The sequence below is a fragment of the Gobius niger genome (assembly GCF_951799975.1).
Source record: "Gobius niger genome assembly, chromosome: 2".
NCBI lineage: Eukaryota > Metazoa > Chordata > Actinopteri > Gobiiformes > Gobiidae > Gobius > Gobius niger.
This window is the reverse complement of record NC_136853.1, coordinates 18,576,987-18,597,660: the sequence shown is the minus strand read 5'-3', so window position 1 is coordinate 18,597,660 and position 20,674 is coordinate 18,576,987. Positions and strand designations below refer to the sequence as shown.

At 42.9% G+C, this 20,674-nt stretch overlaps 1 protein-coding gene across 4 annotated transcripts in view; it reads left to right on the top strand.

Annotated features, from left to right (window-relative positions):
- The first annotated feature begins 348 nt into the window (after positions 1–348).
- LOC306981363 (splicing regulator ARVCF-like) overlaps positions 349–20,674 on the top strand; it is a 30,858-nt gene continuing 10,532 nt past the window's right edge. For all 4 annotated transcript variants that reach the window (XM_079580964.1, XM_079580962.1, XM_079580963.1 and 1 more), the window contains exons 1-4: positions 349–588; positions 16,458–16,643; positions 17,550–18,160; positions 19,948–20,426. In XM_079580964.1, the coding sequence (XP_079437090.1) occupies positions 568–588; positions 16,458–16,643; positions 17,550–18,160; positions 19,948–20,426 (1,297 nt within the window). In that variant the 5' untranslated portion in view covers positions 349–567. The remainder of the gene's footprint in view (positions 589–16,457; positions 16,644–17,549; positions 18,161–19,947; positions 20,427–20,674) is intronic.

Below are 20,674 nucleotides of genomic sequence, written 5' to 3'. Positions count from 1 at the left end.
CTTGTGCCTGCCCAGAAGGGGAGACTATAGTGTGTGTATGTGGCAGGAAAAGTGAGGGAGATTGCGGCTCTGCGCTTACCTAAGCCTGCTCCCCACTGCACGGCAGCACACATGTGTTGATTCAGCACCTTGCTAATAGCGTGCACATTAACTGCAGCGCAGATCACAGCCGCGGCGCGAGGGGAGCGCTGCTAATCAGAGCGAGCACCATTCATCCTCCTCCCTCCCTCCCTCCCTGAAGCATGTTATACACTGTATGTGAAGTGGCAAACGCATAGCCTTTACTGTTTGTATTTGAGGGAATTGCAAGGAAAATTGAGTAGCAAAAGAGAGAGAGAGAGAGAGGGAGAGGGGAGAGAGAAAGGGGGAGGTGGGAGAGAAAGAGTGAGAGAGGGGAGAGGAACGAACGTGCTGGCATAGAGCACAGAGAGGAAGGATGGCTGCACATGTTTGAAGTGCCTGTGATGCTCAAAGGGAAAAAAGGGAAAAGAAGGACAGGCAGAAGCTTGATCTCAGCAGGAGACGCATTTTGTTCCTCATTTGTTTGGAAGATAAGAAAATTTGGCAATGCCTGCCGAAGTGAAAGAGGTGAGTGTGCTGCTGTGGAATGGCTCTATTTGCTGTCAGTGTACCCTCCCTCTTTTTTTTTTTTTTATCCTGCAGGGTTTTTTTTTTCTTGATGCGGAGAAGCATATTGTCACAGTTTGTCATGCATTGTGGCTATGTCATGATGAATGAAATGGGAATCAGTCACCCCAACTCCTCTCCCCCTCTCTGCTGTTGCGGTGCAGTCTCCTTGTGTGTGTGCTCACAGGGGCATGGTGCTAACAGCTTCATCAAGTCAAAGCATGTTCTACTGAGTCTGTAAAAGGTGGTGGTGAGGATACACGGAAGAGTCAAAGGATTATCTGTGGTTGCTTTGTGCAAGAGGTTGTCCCTCTAGGGGGAAAGCTGCACACGCTGTTAGTGTATTGCCATGATGTATCAGAGAGACATTAAATCTGACCATGCAGCATTTAACTATTTGAGGAGCAGAGTGCAAAAAGGGAGGCTCCTCCCAAAAACAAAACAAAACGGTAACAAAACAAAACACTTAGCAATTGCATAATGAAAGTGTTTTTTTGTGTGTGTGCAAACTATTGGAGTGGTGTTTTTCTTGGATTGTTTAGGGAAGGAATTGCATAATTTTATTCAATATGCATTTCACTGCCGTCTGAACGCATATCATCTTTTAATATTATGTGCAAAGATGTAAGGTACAATTTAGGAGGTATCAACAAGGGCAACAGCTGGAGCGAAACTTATGCAAAGTCAATAGGCAATGTGCTGCATGCAGGTGATTATCTTTGGAAATAAATTAACAACAACAAGAACAGCAACAAACAAACAAACAAAGCGAGGGCTTTAAGGAATACCGCCACAAAAACCCCAAAAAATGCTGGTCTTGGCTTCAAATGTTTAGATCTGTTTATGCAAAGCTATCAATGCAAATTGTCTTGGACTATTCCTTGTGTGAATCTGCAATCATGGCTGGGAGCAAGTTCTGGTTGAGTAGACGGAGCAGGGCAGATGAGCAGTGACAAAGTTGTGACTAATGTCTTCTGACATCACTGAACTGATGTCATGTTTTATTACACAGCGGATGCACAACTTGCCTAAACCCAGATTCTTGAGATAAAGACAAAATGACTGTTCAAGTCAATTTAACTTCAAGTTTAAGGGCCCGGCAGAGATATTAACTGAATTACAACTGAATACTTCCATGCCTACACAATTCCCATCAACTGCTTTCTTTTTTTCTTGAATATATCAAGTTTGAGTCATGACTGCATGTAAGATATAAGAATTCATTTTCCTACGAGACAAGATTGAGAAAAGGGACTTCATGACACACTCCTGGTGGAATATAGAGGTAGGATCCACTACAATACTGTGTCTTATCCAAGACTCTCAAACAACACTGGTACTAAGCCGAAGCAAAGACAAAATGCTGGTATCAATAGAAGATATGTGACATCACCCGGAATACAGTTAACAATAAGATTTTTGCCACTGCCACAGTTCAAAGTGACTGAGTCTAGCAAACAGAGAGACAACCAAAACGCTAAGACAACTGTGCAAGTGAGAGAGCATGAATTCAAAATAAAGCAACAAAATAAGAGAAAAACTGTGGAAACTATCAAGGCAGTCGATATCCTTGCGCTTGGAGACAGAACCATATCTAATACACAGATGAACAGAATAGTTACAAGCAGCTTTCCAAGTGCCATAGTCTCTGGCATCACAAAACTACCTGTGGAACTGGCAAAACACCAGTAGTCTTAATCACCTCTTATAATCTTGATCTTTATGTTTTTTTAACTGTAACATGGCTTGACAAAAACACTGGTAGAGCAGTTCTGATTGAGTGTAGTCCATCTCACTTCAACTTTGTGTCTGAAACACGCAAAAAACAGAGGGGTAGGGGTGCAATGGAGATAAAACCAGACCCTTTATATTTACAGACCATCACAGAAATGTTTTATTGGAGGTTTTACTTTCAGTTGTGTGCACTGAATTTGATTGTTAAGTGATTAGAGGAGAAATGTTTGTTTTAACTCAGCGTGTGAATGAGGTCACACTCTAGGTCAAGGCATCACAAAAAGTGTTAAGTGAAAGTTGAAGCTGCTTTATCTGATCATTTTTGTGTCTTCTTTGTTCTGTCAGTTACACCTAAACTTGGGCCTGAGACAGATAGAGAAGGGGCACCCGAGGGAAACCCACCATACAACCTTCTGCTGCATTACCTTGACTCGCACACACCAAGACAGTGTAATACTAAAACTACAAATGAGAATGGGCAAACTGCTGGTGATGAACGTCGAACTAGAGTTATATACGTGAAAGAATTAATGCTTAAAACTTGCAGTAGGCCTCTCTTTCTTTTAAAATCTTATTGCAATAAATGACTTTTTTGGTATCGCTTTTTATTAAGGGATTCACAATGTTACGGGTTAGCATTGTAGTTGGTAATGAGCAGCTTATTAATATCTTTACAAGCATATTATTCATGGCCTATTATTTACTAATGCTTATTAATACCATATTAATACTCAACAAGCGCCCCTTTGCAATACACTCTATAATGAGCTGTGCAACGTATAGGAATTTTCTCCAGACATACGGTCTTTACTAAAGCATAGTCTGTTGTTACTATGACACCATACCCATGTGAAAACAAACACTTCAAGCTGGATCTCACATGGCTTTAGCCTCCAAGCTCAATAAGGATTCAATTCAAAACAACGATATAGGACTTTTTGCTATATTAATAATCAATAATGCATTAGTCGTATAAAGCGCTTTTCCAGACGCTCAAAGTCACGTCACACACACACACACTACATTCACCCTGGCTTCCCATGGTGCTCCCCAGCAGTCTCCCAATCGAAATACCAACTAGGCTCCTTCCCTGCTTAGCTCCGGGCAAAGGCAGACTTAAGAGTTTTCAGAAACCTTACATAACAAACAACATCCAATACTTTAAAATTGGCCGAGAACCCCCCAAAAGACAGATTGTCTCCGTATTGCAGTGCGTTTTGGGTGAATAAAAACACAACAGGAGCACAATGTTAAACTTGATGTTCAGTAACAATATCAAGTGGCATCGTCGCCCCTAATGTGGTTGTAAAGCACAATGAGACAACAAGCTCCGGTCTCCCCTTACATGGATCAGGAACACAAGTGAAAAAATGTGTGAAAGATAAAACTATACCATTCATTAAAACGCAATTAAAACACGCGAGCTGTGGCAATGTATTCTTTCACTGGATATTTATGTAAAAAAACATAAGCCGCAACCTAACATCAAAGTTCCCAGGTGTTCTGCATAAAAAAAAATAAAAAAAATGTATGTCCAATTTTTACTTGTCATCTTGACCTACATGGCTGCATGTGCCCACTTAGTGATGGTGCAGTGAGTTATTTAAATCAGCCTTGACTCAGAACGGCTTGGCCTTCCCTGGAGCTCAGATGGGGTACGGTGCACAAGCCTCTTCAGTCCACTCAGCCCATTATCATCCTCCAAATCCTTAATCAAGCTGTGCCGCGAGGACAGCAGTAGCAACAGAGGCTGTTTCTGCATTCATGTTGCGAAGCCCACCCAACAATATCCAATCAACCTCCAGAAGATATACTTTGGCCACGACTGTTCGCTCGCTGCCAGTCTGTCACTCATGGCCACTTTATCTTTCTTGACACCCTCAAGCAAGATTATCTCAGTACAGATCTGTGTGTGTGTGTATTACTATATATCTGTACTGAGAAAGTCCGCTCTGTTTTTTCACTTCACTGTAGCTCGATAAAATGCATGTCCACATCTCTTTGTTCAGCACATTTCAGCAGAAACTGTGTATTTCAGCAGCACACACGATGACCTCTTAAAATGAAAATTGATTTAGAACTTTGGATAAGTTTCTATATTGTTGTGGTATTTATTTATTTATTGGAGAGATGGTACGGGAATGGCTGAATGAAAAGCAATAAACCTGAACTGTAAGATTTGATAACTTTTAAGATGGGGCCTGATCAATGCTCTCTCTCTCTCTCTCTCTCTCTAGAAGTGGAACAATCCAAAAAGTGTGTAAACACCACTACAGTGTTTATAGATAACTCTAATCCCAACTCAAAATGCCATATAATTCACTCCTGCAAATGAAAATCAATTGTAGAGAAGAATAAAAAACCTGAGCTTGATAAAAAAGTGGAAACTACACTGAACAATATTGTTTACTATAGCGCAAGTTGTGGCACCATTTGCACCGCTGTACCCGGGCCATACCTCTGCACTTGTGCTTCACAGCTAGAAGGTCCCGGGTTTGATTCCCACCTGGACGGGGCCTTTCTGTGTGGAGTTTGCATGTTCTCCCCGTGTCTGCGTAGGTTTCCTCCGGGTACTCTGGTTTCCCATACCACTAAAAACATGTGTAATAGGTGAATCCTCCAGCCAGGTGATTCTGACCATCAGCCTGGCCCCACATGTGGAGATGGGTCCCCGAACGCAGCGTCGACGGATGGGTTTAATGCAGAGGAGAAATTTTGTTGTACAGTTGTTGTATAGTGGCAACATAAAGAACCTTAACCTTAAAGGGACTACATGCAAGTTGGTCATTTTATGCTCACTACTGCCACCTCAGGTCTTGCGCGTAACTGCAGTCTCTATATTAAGCTTGTGCATGACGGCACTTCGGACCCGAAGTAAGACCTTTTTAGAGGCAGTTGTGGTGAACAGGTCTGGGCTCACCTTACATAAGCTGACTCAGGCTAGCCTGCTATTCTACATCAATGGCCTCTCCAAGTACTGGATTGAAATGACACGTCTGTGCCGCCTCTGTGCTGTCCTCACTCTGAAGTTCACTATTTCACCAGCTAGACAGCCAGATAACGGTGCCACAAAATAATCAGGCTTTTCTTTCTTTCTTTCTGCTGTTTATTTGTGGAATGGCCTCTGACCATTGCTCTTTTTAAGCCGACCGTAAAACTGGAAGAAACATACAAACATGGCATTAGCTTTGCTAATAACAAGTTAGCTATGCTAGTATCAAGTCACAAACGTTCAATACAAATGTCAAAACTGACATGAAATTAAACAATATAAATTATTCAACATAAAACAAACTTACGGACAAATCCTGTCCAAGCGACAACGTAAAAAAAGGTCACCATCGGCTCAAGCATGGCCTGCCCTGCGTTGCGTGCAGCCATCTTGGTTTTTCTCCCAACGTAAACAAAACACTTTTCAAATGCGACCACAAGAGGGTGCTGTTGCGTAGCATATAAACTTTACTGCTCGAACTTGCACAGGGCAGAATACTCCCCGTCTGGTACAATAAAATTGTGCCACTACAAATTAAATTTTCTATTTAACATTTTCAACAAAAAATACAACAGTCTACTTATCTTCAGGTAAAAGCAAAACCATATCAGCAATAGGTCTCAAAAACACTTTTACATTTCCTTCTTTTACAGTTTTCACTTCTGCTTTTCGAACCTTATTGTCCTTACTCTCAAGTGTTTTCACAACTCTTCCCATAGACCAGTCATTTCTGTGCGCGAGAGCATCTTTCAATAGCACAATGTCTCCAACATTTATGTTCGGTTTATCGTCAGTCCATTTTCTCCTTTGCTGTAGAGTTGAAAGGTATTCACTTCTCCACTGTTTCCAGAAAGAGTCCGCCAGACACTGTACTTGCTTCCATTGCTTTGAATAGAGGTCCGGAGGTGCAAAGCTTCCTGTTGGCGCAGATACAGCATTGGTCTTTTGGGTAAGGAGCATTGCTGGAGAGAGAAGGTTTGGTTTGTCTGAATCAGTTGACACTGGTACAAGTGGTCTTGCGTTCATTATTGCCATTACTTCTGACATGAATGTACTTAACACTTCATGTGTGAGTCGGATATGAGTAGTTTTCAAAAGTATACCGTCCAGGATACGTCTTGCAACTCCAATGAGTCTCTCCCATGACCCACCCATGTGTGAGGAGTGTGGGGAGTTGAACAGCCACGTACATCCTTTCTCCTGCAGGTAAGAGTTCAGTTCAGTGTCTTTGTGGTCAATTTTCAGTTCATTGCATGCTCCAATGAAATTGGTGCCTCTATCCGAGCGAAGTATTTGAGCAGGTCCACGGATGCTGAAAAATCTTCTCAATGCATTGATAAAGCTGGATGTTGACATTGATTCAATGAGCTCAATGTGCACAGCTCTTGTGGACATGCAGGTGAAAAGTACAGCCCAGCGTTTACTGTCTGCACTTCCTCCTCTGGTGCGACGTGTGGTGACCGTCCAGGGGCCAAAGACGTCCAGTCCTACACTTGTAAACGGTGGCATTGGTGACAACCTATCAATGGGTAAATCTGCCATCTTTTGCGTCTGCAGTTGTCCTCTGAGCTTACGACAGAGAACACATTTGTGAATGACAGAAGAGACGAGCCGTTTACTGCCAATAATCCAAAATCCGGCTCCTCTGAGCGCTCCTTCTGTTATGTGGCGCCCTTGATGTGCTACCTTCTCATGAAAGTACCTGATAAGAAGGACAGCTATGTGGTGCGCGTTTGGGATAATGAGTGGATGTTTCTCATCTTTTGTCAGATTAGCAGGTGCCAAGCGTCCTCCTATTCTGAGGAGCCCATCTTCATCAATGATGGGGTTTAACTTTTTCAGGCAGCTTTGTTTTGGAAGTGGCTGATTTGCTTTTATGCATCTGTACTCTTCTTTGAACTTTTCATTTTGTATTGTGCTGATGATAAACGTTCCTGCTTTAGATAGTTCATCTGCAGTGTTGGTCTTTCTAAAACACTTCCAGCCTTTACTTACTGTGTCTGTTTTCTTGAATGATGCCGCTACACGTTTTAGTGATGCAACAGTGTGACACAATCTCATCCAATGAGAAAATCTTTCAAAGCGACATGACTCTAACTGTGTTACTGAGGTCTTCGTTACAAAAGTCTTTACCTCAGATCTGATCTCTGTATCTGTGTCAGGGTCGATCAGAGCAAAAGTATCACAGTGAGGTGACTCTATGTTGGGTTGTGTCAAAAAAGAAGGACCACTAAACCAGTTTGTGTTAGCTAGTGTGGAAGCTGCAATTGGTCTGGTGGCGTTGTCAGCTGGATTCTCACTCGTGGCAATATAAAACCACTGTGCAGGGTGTGTGGTCTTCCTTATCCTCGTCACACGATTAGCTACATAAGTGTAAAACCTCTTTGTGTTGTTGTGTATGTAGCCAAGGACGATTTTACTATCTGTAAAAAATCTGACAGTGTCCACTTCAATGTCCAACTCATCTCTAATGAGTTCATACATCTCTACAGCTAAAACTGCTGCACATAACTCCAATCTAGGGACAGTGTGAGCGGGTCGGGGGGCTACCTTGGACTTGCCCATGATGAAACCTGTGTGCCACTGACCTTCACTGTTGAGAGCTCTCAGATACGCTACTGCTCCTATGGCCATTGTGGAGGCATCTGAGAATATGCACAGTTCTTTTCTGACAGCAGTAGCCTGAGAAAACGGGAGGTAGCACCTTGGTATCTGCAGCTGCTCAAGATCTTTCAATGAATTTCTCCATTTGTTCCATTCCTCTTCTCTTTCCACAGGAAGTGGTTCATCCCAGTCCTTCTGCTCTGCAGACAGTTCACGAAGAAGGGCTTTTCCCTGCATAGTGATGGGTGAAACAAAACCTAGTGGATCATATAAACTGTTAACCGTGGCCAAGACACCTCTCCTGGTGTATGGCTTTTGTTCGGTGGTGACATGAAAGGTAAAGCAGTCATTTTCAAGATTCCACAGTACCCCTAAGCTCCTCTGCAGGGGTATGTTGTCCAGTTCTAAATCCAAATCCTTTAGATCCTTTGCTCTCTCAGCTGCAGGAAACGCTTCCACTACTCTGTGGTCGTTGGAGGCTATTTTGTGTAGCTTTAAGTTAGACTGTGCCAACATGTTTTGTGTGTTTGTGAGTATCTCGACAGCTTCTTCTGTGGTTGCTGTGGATGCAAGTCCGTCATCCACATAAAAATGTCTCATTACGAACTGCTTTGCATCATGTCCGTGCTCTTCCTCTCCCTCGACTGCAGCGCGCCTCATACAGTGAATAGCCACAGCCGGGGAGGGCCTATTTCCAAAGACGTGGACCTTCATTCTGTAGTCGCAAATGCCTTTGTTGAGATCATTTTCCTCATACCACAGGAATCTCAGATGATCCCTATGATCCTCTCTCACTTGAAAACAATAAAACATTTGTTGCACATCGGCTGAAAATGCAACAGGCTCTTTCCTAAAACGCATAAGGACGCCTAGTAGCGTGTTGTTCAGGTCGGGCCCACTTAATAAAACTTTGTTAAGGGACTGTCCTTGAAACTCCGCACTTGAGTCAAAAACCACTCTCAGCTGGTCAGGTTTTTGAGGGTGGTACACACCGAAGGATGGTAAGTACCAGTGTTCTTTGTCTAAGTCCAAAGGTGGAGCGAGCTCCGCGTGGTCATTGTCCAGCATCTTTTGCATGAACTCTGTGTATTGTCTTTTCATTTCAGGATTGCGGTCCAGTGTTTTTCTGAGGGACTGGAGGCGTTTGAGTGCTTGTTCTTTGTTACTTGGAAGCTGTGGTCTAGGAGTGCGGAATGGCAATGGCGCTACCCAGCTGTTACCTTCATTTTGATACACTTCCTTTTCCATGATGTCAATAAAGTCTTTGTCCTCTACTGACAGCGCTGGTTTGTCATCATCTTTTGTTCTGACAAAAACTGTTAGTCCCAGTTGATCAGTGCATTTGTCTTCACTGTCCTTTGGGGGGGTAGGTGTGGTGTTAGGCTGGTAGCAATAACCACTTGACTCTTTGACTTGGAATGTGTTAGGACATGGGCTGAGGTAAGAAGCACGGCCGTTCTGAAGAACATGTGTTTTGAGGACATTCACATTAGGGGGCTTATGTGTCTTCCCCAAGCAGGCTTCCCCAACTATGACCCAGCCTAAGTCTAAACGCTGTGCATAGGGCATACAATGTGGCCCATTGATTCTCTCTCTGACTTTGTGTACCTGTATAATGTCTCTTCCCAATAGCAAAAGAATAGGTACTTGTTCTTCTACAGCAGGTATTTTATCAGCTACCTTCTGTAAGTGTGAGAACTGCATGGCAACTTGTGGAGACGGGATCTCTCTTCTGTCGTCTGGAATCATGTCACATTCAATCAGGTTTGGGAGCGGGAGCTTTACTTTGCCATCCACTGACTCAATCATAAAATTTAATGCTGTTCTGCCGACATTATCTGACAGTCCAGAGCATGTCCTGAGCTTATAAGTGTCTGAGCGTGTCTTAATATTAAAAAGCTCGAAAAACTGAGACTTAGCTAGTGACTTGTTACTTTGTTCATCTAGCACTGCGTATATCTTTCTTGCCTGTTCTCTTTTGCCATTTGGATAGACTATAACAGGGCTTATTTTTTAGCATGAGTGTGGACTATCTGCATCACCACAGACTTCTGTGCATTTGGAAACAACTGAGACACTTGCATTATCCTGTGTCTCCCCGCCGTCATCTTTGTCGGCATCAGTGCTCTCTGCTGGAGCAGGTGAAGCAGGGGGTGGACCAGGATGTAGTGCTGATAAATGTCTGTCACTGCCACAGTCTGTACACTTTGTTTCCATTCTGCAGTCCTTAGCTAAATGCCGAGTTGATCCACAGCACTTAAAGCAGATCCTGTTCTCTTTTAGGAATGACTTCCGCTCATCTATGGGTTTTGCTCTAAAGCTCTTGCACTTTCTAAGTGGGTGAGGCTTCTTATGTATTGGACATAGCTTGTCAGGGCTCTCTGATGGCTTACTGTACCCGTTTTGAACTGAACTAGTATCTGTAGGTATGTCTGTTTTGTGCACACTTATTACTTGCCTGTTATTGCCTTTGAAGCTTTTCTCTGTTTTGAAGCTTGTGTTGGCAGGAGGTGTGAGGACAAAGCTCGGGTCATTTCTTATTTTGGCTTGTTGTCTTACAAATTTTGAAAAGACACCGAAAGGGGGAAAGGCGACTCTGTGTTCCTCCTTGTACTTTGCTCCAGTTGCGATCCATTTTTCCTGCAGTCCGTAGGGTAATTTGTCCACGATGGGGTTGACTCCGCGAGCCGTGTCCAAATACGAGAGGCCTGGTAAGTATCCTCCATCTTTTGCACATTCTATTTCCTGCAGAATGTCACCAAACTCTCTTAACTTTGCGTTGTCTCTGTTACCGAGTTTAGGAAACTGTTCAATCTTTTTCAACAGTGCATTTTCCACGACTTCAGGAGACCCGTAACATTCTTCGAGTCTTTGCCACACTAGGTTTAGAGCTGCAGCTGGATTGAACACGTGGACTGAGCGGATTCGTTTGGCTTGCTGGCCAGACTCAGCTCCAAGCCATTTTATCATTAAATCTAGCTCTTCTTGAGCTGTAACATTTAAGTCTTTAATGGCATTTTGAAATGAAGCCTTCCACGCCCAATAGTTCTCTGGGTGATCGTCAAACTGCAAAAGTCCTGTACTTAACATCTCTCTTCTTGCCAGGTACCTTGTAATGTCCTGTACACCCTGTATATCTGCTGGTGTTTGAGGAGTGTCGTAGGGATACAGTTTGGGGGGATTCAGTCTCTCTCTCTGTTGTGTTTGGTGCTCCACTTTAACATTAGACTTTTCGACATTGTGTGAACTTTTGTCGTCTACCTCTGCATTCAAAACCATTTCAAATTCTTCACGTGCAGCTTTGTGACAGGCGAGTGGATCAATTTGTAACGTGAATCCTTCATAGCAAAAGTCTGATTGTTTTTGTACATACTCTGCTGTGCGTTGCATTGGGTTGGCGGGTGTTCCTACCAATGAGCGGCTCAGTTCAGTTTTTGCAAGTCCCTCCTCTTCATAAACCGCAACCTCTGCTTCTGCAATTGCAACAGCTTTTTGACAACTTAAAATATGTAAATTAGCTTCCAACTCAGTTTTCTGTTTCATTATGGCTGCTTCTTTTTCTGAGTACAACAACTGTGCACGCGCAGCCTCTACTCTTGCTCTTGCTTTAACTGTGGCAGAACTAGCAGATGAACGTTTGGATGTACGCGTGTGTGTAGACTTTGGTCGTGAGTCTGTGTTGCTTGCATTATCCTTGTTCTCTTTATTGTCTGCATCGTCTGTGTTGTTTACTTGTCCTGTTTCTCTTGTATCTGATGTTTCTTCCCCTTCTGGAACATCAGAGAGAGTGTCCTCTTCTGCCTGTAGGCTCATGGTTGATGTGCTGGATGGATACCCTCGTGGTTGTGCCCGCTGCGCTGATGTCCTTTTACTGTGCTGTCCTCACTCTGAAGTTCACTATTTCACCAGCTAGACAGCCAGATAACGGTGCCACAAAATAATCAGGCTTTTCTTTCTTTCTTTCTGCTGTTTATTTGTGGAATGGCCTCTGACCATTGCTCTTTTTAAGCCGACCGTAAAACTGGAAGAAACATACAAACATGGCATTAGCTTTGCTAATAACAAGTTAGCTATGCTAGTATCAAGTCACAAACGTTCAATACAAATGTCAAAACTGACATGAAATTAAACAATATAAATTATTCAACATAAAACAAACTTACGGACAAATCCTGTCCAAGCGACAACGTAAAAAAAGGTCACCATCGGCTCAAGCATGGCCTGCCCTGCGTTGCGTGCAGCCATCTTGGTTTTTCTCCCAACGTAAACAAAACACTTTTCAAATGCGACCACAAGAGGGTGCTGTTGCGTAGCATATAAACTTTACTGCTCGAACTTGCACAGGGCAGAATAGCCTCCCTCAGCTGCCAGAGCACAGACTGACCAAAAAGATTTTAGATGGGACTGCTACAATAATGATCCCTGTGCCAAGGAAATGGCCACAGTCTTTTCCATTTCAGATTCATATTATATTGATAGAAACAGGCTTCAATGCAATCTCAAATTACTAAAATAAAAAAATGTTATATGTATAATAATTTATGGATGAATATGAAACAGAAACATACGTTTATTTAAACTTGTCCAGACAACAAAGGTCTCTCTATGCCCAATTGAGAACTGGGACCTTACCTCTGGCAGTGGAGGCGGGACGGTTCAAAGGCCTCCCTGAAGACGACAGACTTTGTTCCCTGTGTGATTTGAATGTTGTGGAGAATGAGTTTCATTTTGTGTAGGAGCCATTTTTGTGTTTCCTTCTGGCCATATGTGGCGCTCTGGAAGCCCCCGTTGTATCTGTGTTACCTGTGTATGGACTCCATATAAGGCGTGGTTAATCAACAGGTTACTGTCTAATGAGGAAACTGTTTCATGTCCGTGTTGTCCAACATTTTGTTAATATTGTCCACTTTAATTTGATTTGCGATATTTATATTGTTTGAGCAAGTACATTCCACTAAACCTGAGGTGTTTTGGTTACATGATGATCAGATTTTAAATTGGCTCTTTAAGAATCATATTTTCGGCTTTGCCTGTTTTATTTATAAAGTGTGGAATATGAGGCAACGCACTTCATATCCTGTATGAGGTTTTTGTTGAATACAGTATTTCGTTATTAGAACAAAGAGGTCTATAGCCACCTGTGTTATGTTTGAGTGTCTTGTAAGCCCATGCGGGCTGAGCACTATGTGCATGACACTTAAATAAATCAAATCAATCAATCATACTGGATCAGCACCAGCTAAAATAGGCTATTGGAAATTAACACTTTTATATAATATGAAAAACCAACAACATCAATTTGTGATATTAAACTTTGAGGCATCTTCGACACTGCGTGCACAATTATTACGCAAGTGAGTTAATTAGTAAAAAGTTACTCTAATACATTACTACATACTACTTTTTTCTTGCATCTTGTGGAGTGACCCGCATGGTGCAGTACCACTCCTGCATCCTGCAAAGAATTGTAATTTTCATTCCCATACCTGCCCGCATCTGTGATGTGCAGGAGTCCTGACCGGTGGCTCCACAGAGTGAGAGAAAAGTGCTCTCTCCTTCCGAAAACCATTCTAGGCTGAAGTCCAAACTGGTTAGAAATATATATATTTAATATATATATAGTACAAAATAATATATGGGCCTATCCTCCATGACAGCGCTCCAGAAGCAGAGCAGTGTGATGTACCTCTCTTTAAAGCAGCACTTCCTTCTGAAGCACTATAAGATTCACTAGAGGTGAGATTCACTCGAGGTGCGCTCACTGTGCTGTTCTTCTGCCACGTCTTCAAACTCAGCTCCATCAAACTGGGAAGCAGAAAGAAACTGTGTAAAATGTGCGCGAGATGACATCACATCCGCATCAAGTTTAGGCTGCTTAAAATTATTTCATTCGTGCCAAATAAACTGTCCAGCATAAATTATGTATGAGGGGCATACATTAATCATTTGGCCTAACACTCATTTTTTAATAATATATTGTATTATATTATATTTTACCATGACAAGAGAATTAATGAATGAAATGAAAATGAAAAATTATTTTGTTTGCAGGACAGCAGTTAATCATCCCTCCTGCCCGCTCCCGCATTGTGCAGTCCCGCCCCCCTCCTGCGCCGCACTGTTTTGCGTTGGGTCCTGCGGGAGTGCAGGGCTCTAGTTGCAGTTATAATGCACCTCCAATAACGCCAGGATTGGTAAAACTGGTTGTCATTTGCATTTTGAGGCGGGGGAGGTGTTGTCGGCAAGTAACTTGTAATCTAACGTGGCTACTTTTAAAATCATGTAATCAGTAAAGTAACCAAGTTACTTTTTAAAGGAGTAATCAGGTATCTGTAATCAACAACATTGTCTACCACTGCTGTCATTTTCAGCAGCAAATCTCCGCCTGTTTTGGCATTTATCAATCTGGATGCGAGTGCACAGTGCACTCAAATCCTACTCCAGGTCAGTAGGTGGTGTACATTATAGGCCTACACCCATTTTAACTAAACACTAAACAGTGCTTTTTGTTGTAGTAGTTTTTTGCTGCACCGGTTCCCTCCCTGAGCTCAGGTGTGTAGACCTGCCTGGCTCCAGCGCTGAGTTCCCGGAGCAGATCAGCCACTTTTAGCTGGTTGAGATCATAGTCCAGACTCAGGTCTGACTGCAGCGTTGTACCCATGCTTTTTTTTATCCACAATATTTTATAAGCTTTTGAATATTTAGCCCACAACTCATTTAACAAAGATAACTTTATATTATCTATTTTAATGAATTAATTATTTAGTAAATGTGATCTTGGCTACAAGGTTAATGTGGGTTACTGACAGATTCTATAATTCTATTATTTGTTGTATTAAAAAAGATGAATAATCATTTTCTGGTTAGAGAAATGTTCTTTTTTGCCGCGTTTCTCGTGCTGACTCTGTACCACCACGACCCTACCACTAAAAACATGTACAATAGGGATGAATGATGTGTGAATGGATGAATGGTGGTGGTCAGAGGGACTGTTGGTGCAGATGTGTGCAGTTGTGCTTTTGTCAGTCTACCCCAGGGGAAACTGAAGCTACATAGTTTACCACCACCATGTGTGGAGTGAATGAAGTATAAATCCTACACTATGTGAAGCAATTTGGGTGACTTGTGTCATGTGAAAAGCGCTATACAAATAAGCTTCCACTCCATTCGATAATGGGCATAAAGGTCTATTCCGACTTGGTGCCAACAAGATGGAGGAGGGGCACTGGGGTGGGCAGGTATCATTAAAGATGAGTTGGTCCATTTCAAGTTGAAAGTGAAATTGAAACTTGACTCCCAAACTTCCTGCCTGTATTTAGAGGATGCTTCAAGTGGGACAAGTCCAACCAGAGTCAGATCAGTCCTTTTAAAGATCAGTCTTTAGATCATTCCTGACCCAGTCGTAACACTTTAGCCTTCGCGTCTTGATCAGTTAAATGGTAAATGGTCTCAACTTAGCGCCTTTCCACCGACATTAGGCACTTTACAGCAAGGATCCACTCACCCATTCACACTCTCATTCATACACCAATGTACACAGACACTGAAGGCAGGGTGGGTGTCAAGTGTCTTGCCCAATGACACAACGACAGTGTGTACCTTCAGGAGGCGGGATTAGAACCCCCGATCACGAGGCAACCTGCTCTACCATCTGTGCCACTGTCGCCCCGTTGTGTTTGCACTTTTCTCACATGGCAATGTCTGTCAGCACTGAACACCTTGTACTTCTGGACACTTCAGGCCAGTTACAGCTGCTGAATATGGCAACTATAATGGGTTCCTGGTGGCTCCACGCTGACCACCTTTTAACAATTTGTGACTTTTCAGTTTTTCAGATGCCTTTTCCTTTCCATTTTGTGTGAGGCTAAATAGTTGCATAATAATTCTGCACACTGGAATATTATTATTTTTTGTAACAAAGAAAGCATTTTACTCTTTGCAGCCTTCTCATATGTATAATTTAAAGAGTGACAGACATTTGGAATCATTTCTTCCCTGTTTTTACTGTCTGTACACTGTTAGAGCCCAGGCCATTATCCCTGCTGGTGATGGGTGCGACAGAGGGCAAGTTTAGATTTGAAATCAACTCATGGTGGCTGTTGATGTTTCAGAAAGCAGGTCTAGTTTATGTTTGAGCATTTGAGAGTCATAGCTTCAACACTCAGTGAAAGCAGGCCCGCTCTCCCCCTCATTATGCAGGCTAAATAACATGCACACACACAAAATCTGTGACTCTCCCACTGGGTAAGGGCTACTGGCTACTAGCTATTTGTCTAATGATAAAATCACTCCTGTGCACAAGATAAAAGGTACTTTCTAATAGCAACAAGATCAACCAAAGCCACAACAATAAGCCTCTGATAAACACACAGTATTACAGCTGCAGGGAGCTCAATGTCAAATCCATTTTCTCATCAAATTGAATATTTTTTTTAACCATTTCTTCTTCCAGGTACGACATATAGCTAAACTGCACTAATGTGGCACTTTTATTTTGTAGGAGCAGGGTTCAGAGGGCCCTGTGGCACTAAACCTGTCCCAGGACGTCAAGGATGGGCCCCCGGACACCCTGGGTCCACCGGACAACAGCGACGAACTGGACACACCCACTTCTATCGCCTCCGCCGTGACCTCCACTAACGAGAGCTCCACAGAGACCGACACCCCCCTGCAGACGGACACCGAGGTCAAGTGCTTTACACTATATTTTGGAGAGTGTTTTGCATTCCTGCTTTGTCTCATTACCTGGAACCCTTATCTGAACCGGCACAAATAGCGTGAAGATGACATTAGCATTAGTAATATAATAGCTGAAAAATATTTTCCAACTAAGCTGTTGATACAAAGTATACATAATAGAACATTCTTGTGGCATAATGTATTATTCTAGAAAGAGATTAGCACCTGCCTTGCTACGGTAAATCATTCCTAAAGACCATATAAACAAATGTATGTGGCAGAGAATCAGAATCATGAAACATTAAATAGTAATAAAGCAAAAAAGTCTTTAAAATAAACAAGGATAGAGAATTTAAAATGTACCATATTACTATAGAATCCAGTGTTTCTGCTGTGAAAGGTCTTCAACTTTTTATGTTAAACCACTATAGCCTAATCTCTTGGTGTGAGTTGTCCAAAATCAGTTTACAAAAGTAAATTAGACAAGCTCACTAACAACCAACAGTGGCTGGAGCTCAGCTTCATCAGAGACCCATTTAAATTCATTTTCAACTTGTAGGATTCATTATTGTTTGGCAGCAAAGATGAATTCATTATTCACCACAGGGGTGCAAAAAGCCACAGAAGTGCTGAGATTATAGTGATTGATTGTTGCTAAGAGGAATAGATTGTGATGGGCTTAGTGTTAATGGGGGAGAAACACACAATAGGGATGACCAGGACATGGCTTGCGCTATTCCGCCCAAAGGCAGAACAAAGAGTCCTTGCTCCATCTGTAAATGTGCCAATACTGTATGATGCCATGTGCAGCAACACAGTGTTGACTCCAACCTTTTAGACAAACACAAGACTTGCACAGGCAGGGTTTGGACTCTGCATTGAGGTAATAGCTGCGCTTTTTTCACTTATACAGGAGTCAAAGCCCGTGGATCAAGAGGCTAAACCGGACCAAAGTGGCATCCAGGAGGGTCTGAATGAAGCTGTGGAGAACCTGCTGACATTGGGCTCACCTGAGCTGACGTCTACCCCAGTGGCTCAAGATAACACCCCGGTGCAGACACCGACGTCTGAGGCAGACGCTACCTTGTCTGAGCCTATCACGCTGACCACTAACACCACCACTACTACCACAGCCCCGCAGCCCCCCCTGCTCCCACAGCCCGACACCCAGCCAGCGCCCTGCGAGACACAAAGCAGGGTGTACACTGTCCCGGATGGCTACAGAACCATCGGGGGAGACATATGTGCTGGCTATGGGAGTTTGTCGAGGGCCACGGTTCACGGATATTGGCCGGCAAAGAACTTCCAGCCCGGAGCGCACTTCACCCTTCCATTTCTTCGGGACAGCTACACCCCGTCCATCCTGGGAAGTCAGGCAGAAGAGGATGGCCTACGTGAGCGAGCGGAAACACCGTGTGATTCAAAGCAAGAGCACCCGGCAGCCACTTACCAGACTCTGGGGGGAATCCACCAGTTTAGGCCAATCACCACAATGGAGCTTCTCAGAGAACCCTCCAGAACCAGGTAATGACAATAAACACCTATAACCAGAGGTGGGTCAAGTAATTGTACTTTTTTGAGGATTTTTATGGCACAGTATTGTTCACTACTACTTGAGTAATGTTAGTTCAATCAATACTCACTACTGTGAAAAATGTTATCTTCCTTCATTGAGTGAGTCTAGAAGTTTCAAAAGCTTTAATGTCCACATTTGAAAAGAGTGTTTCTTGCTCCTTCCATGAAAGTATTATTATTATTATTTTTTGTCTATTTAAGAGATCAGAAATGTCCCTTTGTTTTCCTTTGATTAATACTGAAACTTAATTAGGCTTTACACAAACACACAATGACTTCATAGAAAAGACATATTTTCTTCTATTACTTGATAATATTTATGTCTATTAACTTTATTAATATTAAAGGGACTATGTTTAAAAATGTTAAAACTATGTATTTTCCTCCCCCTACAATGAGCCCAGACCTGTTCACCACAACTGCCTCGAAAATCCTGCACTGTCACTCAAAAAGGTGTTACTTCGGTCTGAAGTGGCGTCACGCACAAGTTTAATATAGAAGCTGCAGTTATGCGTAAGACCTGAGGTGGCAGTAGTGAGCATTAAAATGACCAACTTGCATCCAGTCCCTTTAATATTGGCTACTCAACCGACCTCTAATTGAAGTTTTAAGTAATTGAAATTCAGTTTCATAATGTTAAATCTATCTGTGTTTTTCCCAGACACTAATACTATGGACTTTGCCACCTTAGTAGTTGGACTTCCAAACTCTTTCTATCAACTGAAAAAAGTTCATCATGAGATGTAACATGAACCCATTTTGGAAACCTCAGTTTCTTTAGTCAAGTGGCCAAGGATTATTGTCTTTCTTTTGAACCAGACCCACCAAACCAAAGCTGGTTCATTTTGAAATGGTTAGATGTAACCCAAACTAATTTCTATATTTCATAACACATTCCTAACATCCCAGTTCTTCTCAGGGATGATTTAAGTGTGATAAGCATGATTCTCAGCTTTCAGGGAGAGTTCAGAGCCACCCTTTAATATTTGCCTCAGTTTAATGTGTTTCAGCTTCGGTGTTCTTCAGTCTTGACATGCAAATACCTGCGAACAGAAGGGGCGAAATAGATTTACCTTCACTGAGAGTTTCAGAAATCGGTACAGCCCCTTCAGTGTCTAGAAAGCTTATATCTGAAATCCATAAACAATTTATTTTCTAGTTGCGATATGTCCAGAGCGTCAGACCAAATGCATAGTGAAAGCAGTGTGTGTGAAGAATAGCGCGCTGTATACAAACTCAAAGCGTATTGCTGCAGCCGCCTCCATTGTCCGGAGAGTCGGCGTGGACAAAACTGAGACAGATGGACAGCAGTTAAGGAGTCGCCAGTATCAATCAGGAATGACAGCCGGCGGCAAAGTCAATAAATAAGAGGGCTTCACCTGTTATTGGCTGCCAGAGGCTTTCCCTCAACCCATATAAAGTGACAGAGCTGTTTGTACAAGATAAAGCCAAGTCACTGAAGCGGTTAAACTCACCCGTGCTTGCTCTGTTCTCAGAAATGTCAAACCACGGGCTCCTTTCAAAGCTTCATACGTGGCGTCCAAAAAAGACAAAGAGTTTAGGTCATAATTTTCCTGTACTGAAAGCACACTTTGGTGTTTGGGAGCAAAGGCAACAAGCAAACTATCAAGAACGTATGAATTCAATACTATAGGTTCTTCTAACTTTTGTACAAAAAGTGTGCCTTGGTCTGTTTGTTTTTGTTTCTCTTCTACATTGTGCCTTTGCCTTGGCAGGACTGGCTACGACGATGCGTTCATGGCCCAGCTGGAGGGGAACTTGAACCCCTTCTTCCAGGCCATGTGCCGCGCTCAGACTCTGCAGTTCCCCCACAAACGCAACAGCATGGTGAGCCTCGACAGCATCCGCAGAGATCCGAGATGGAGAGACCCGAACTTACAGGAAGTCATTGCGATGCTCAACCATCCAATGGACCCCGTCAAATCCAACGCTGCAGCTTATTTGCAGCATCTGTGTTACGAGAACGACCACATCAAGCAGGAGGTGCGCCAGCTCAATGGTGTGCCCATTCTAGTAGAGCTGCTGGACCACCCCAAGCCGGAAGTCCACCGTAAAGCGTGTGGAGCCCTGCGCAACATATCTTTTGGCAAAGACCACAACAATAAGATGGCCATCAAGAATTGTGACGGTATCCAAGCTTTAGTCAGGTTGTTAAGGAAGACCAGCAGCGTGGAGGTCAAAGAGTTAGTAACAGGTAAAGTACATCAAGTTGTATCGGCGGTGTTGTCTGAACTGGCTGATTTGGACTTGAAACACTTGATTTGATGAAATGGACTTGGGCAACAACTCAAGTCCCGAGTCATTTTCGTTTAATCAAGTCCAATGACTCGGGGAGTAGCATCAAGTCTACCTTCCTGCAGCATCATTAACACAGTTAAAATATTCTGTTGATGGGATGAAATGGCCCCAATCATGAGAGGACTTCAAATTCAAAGCATTGCA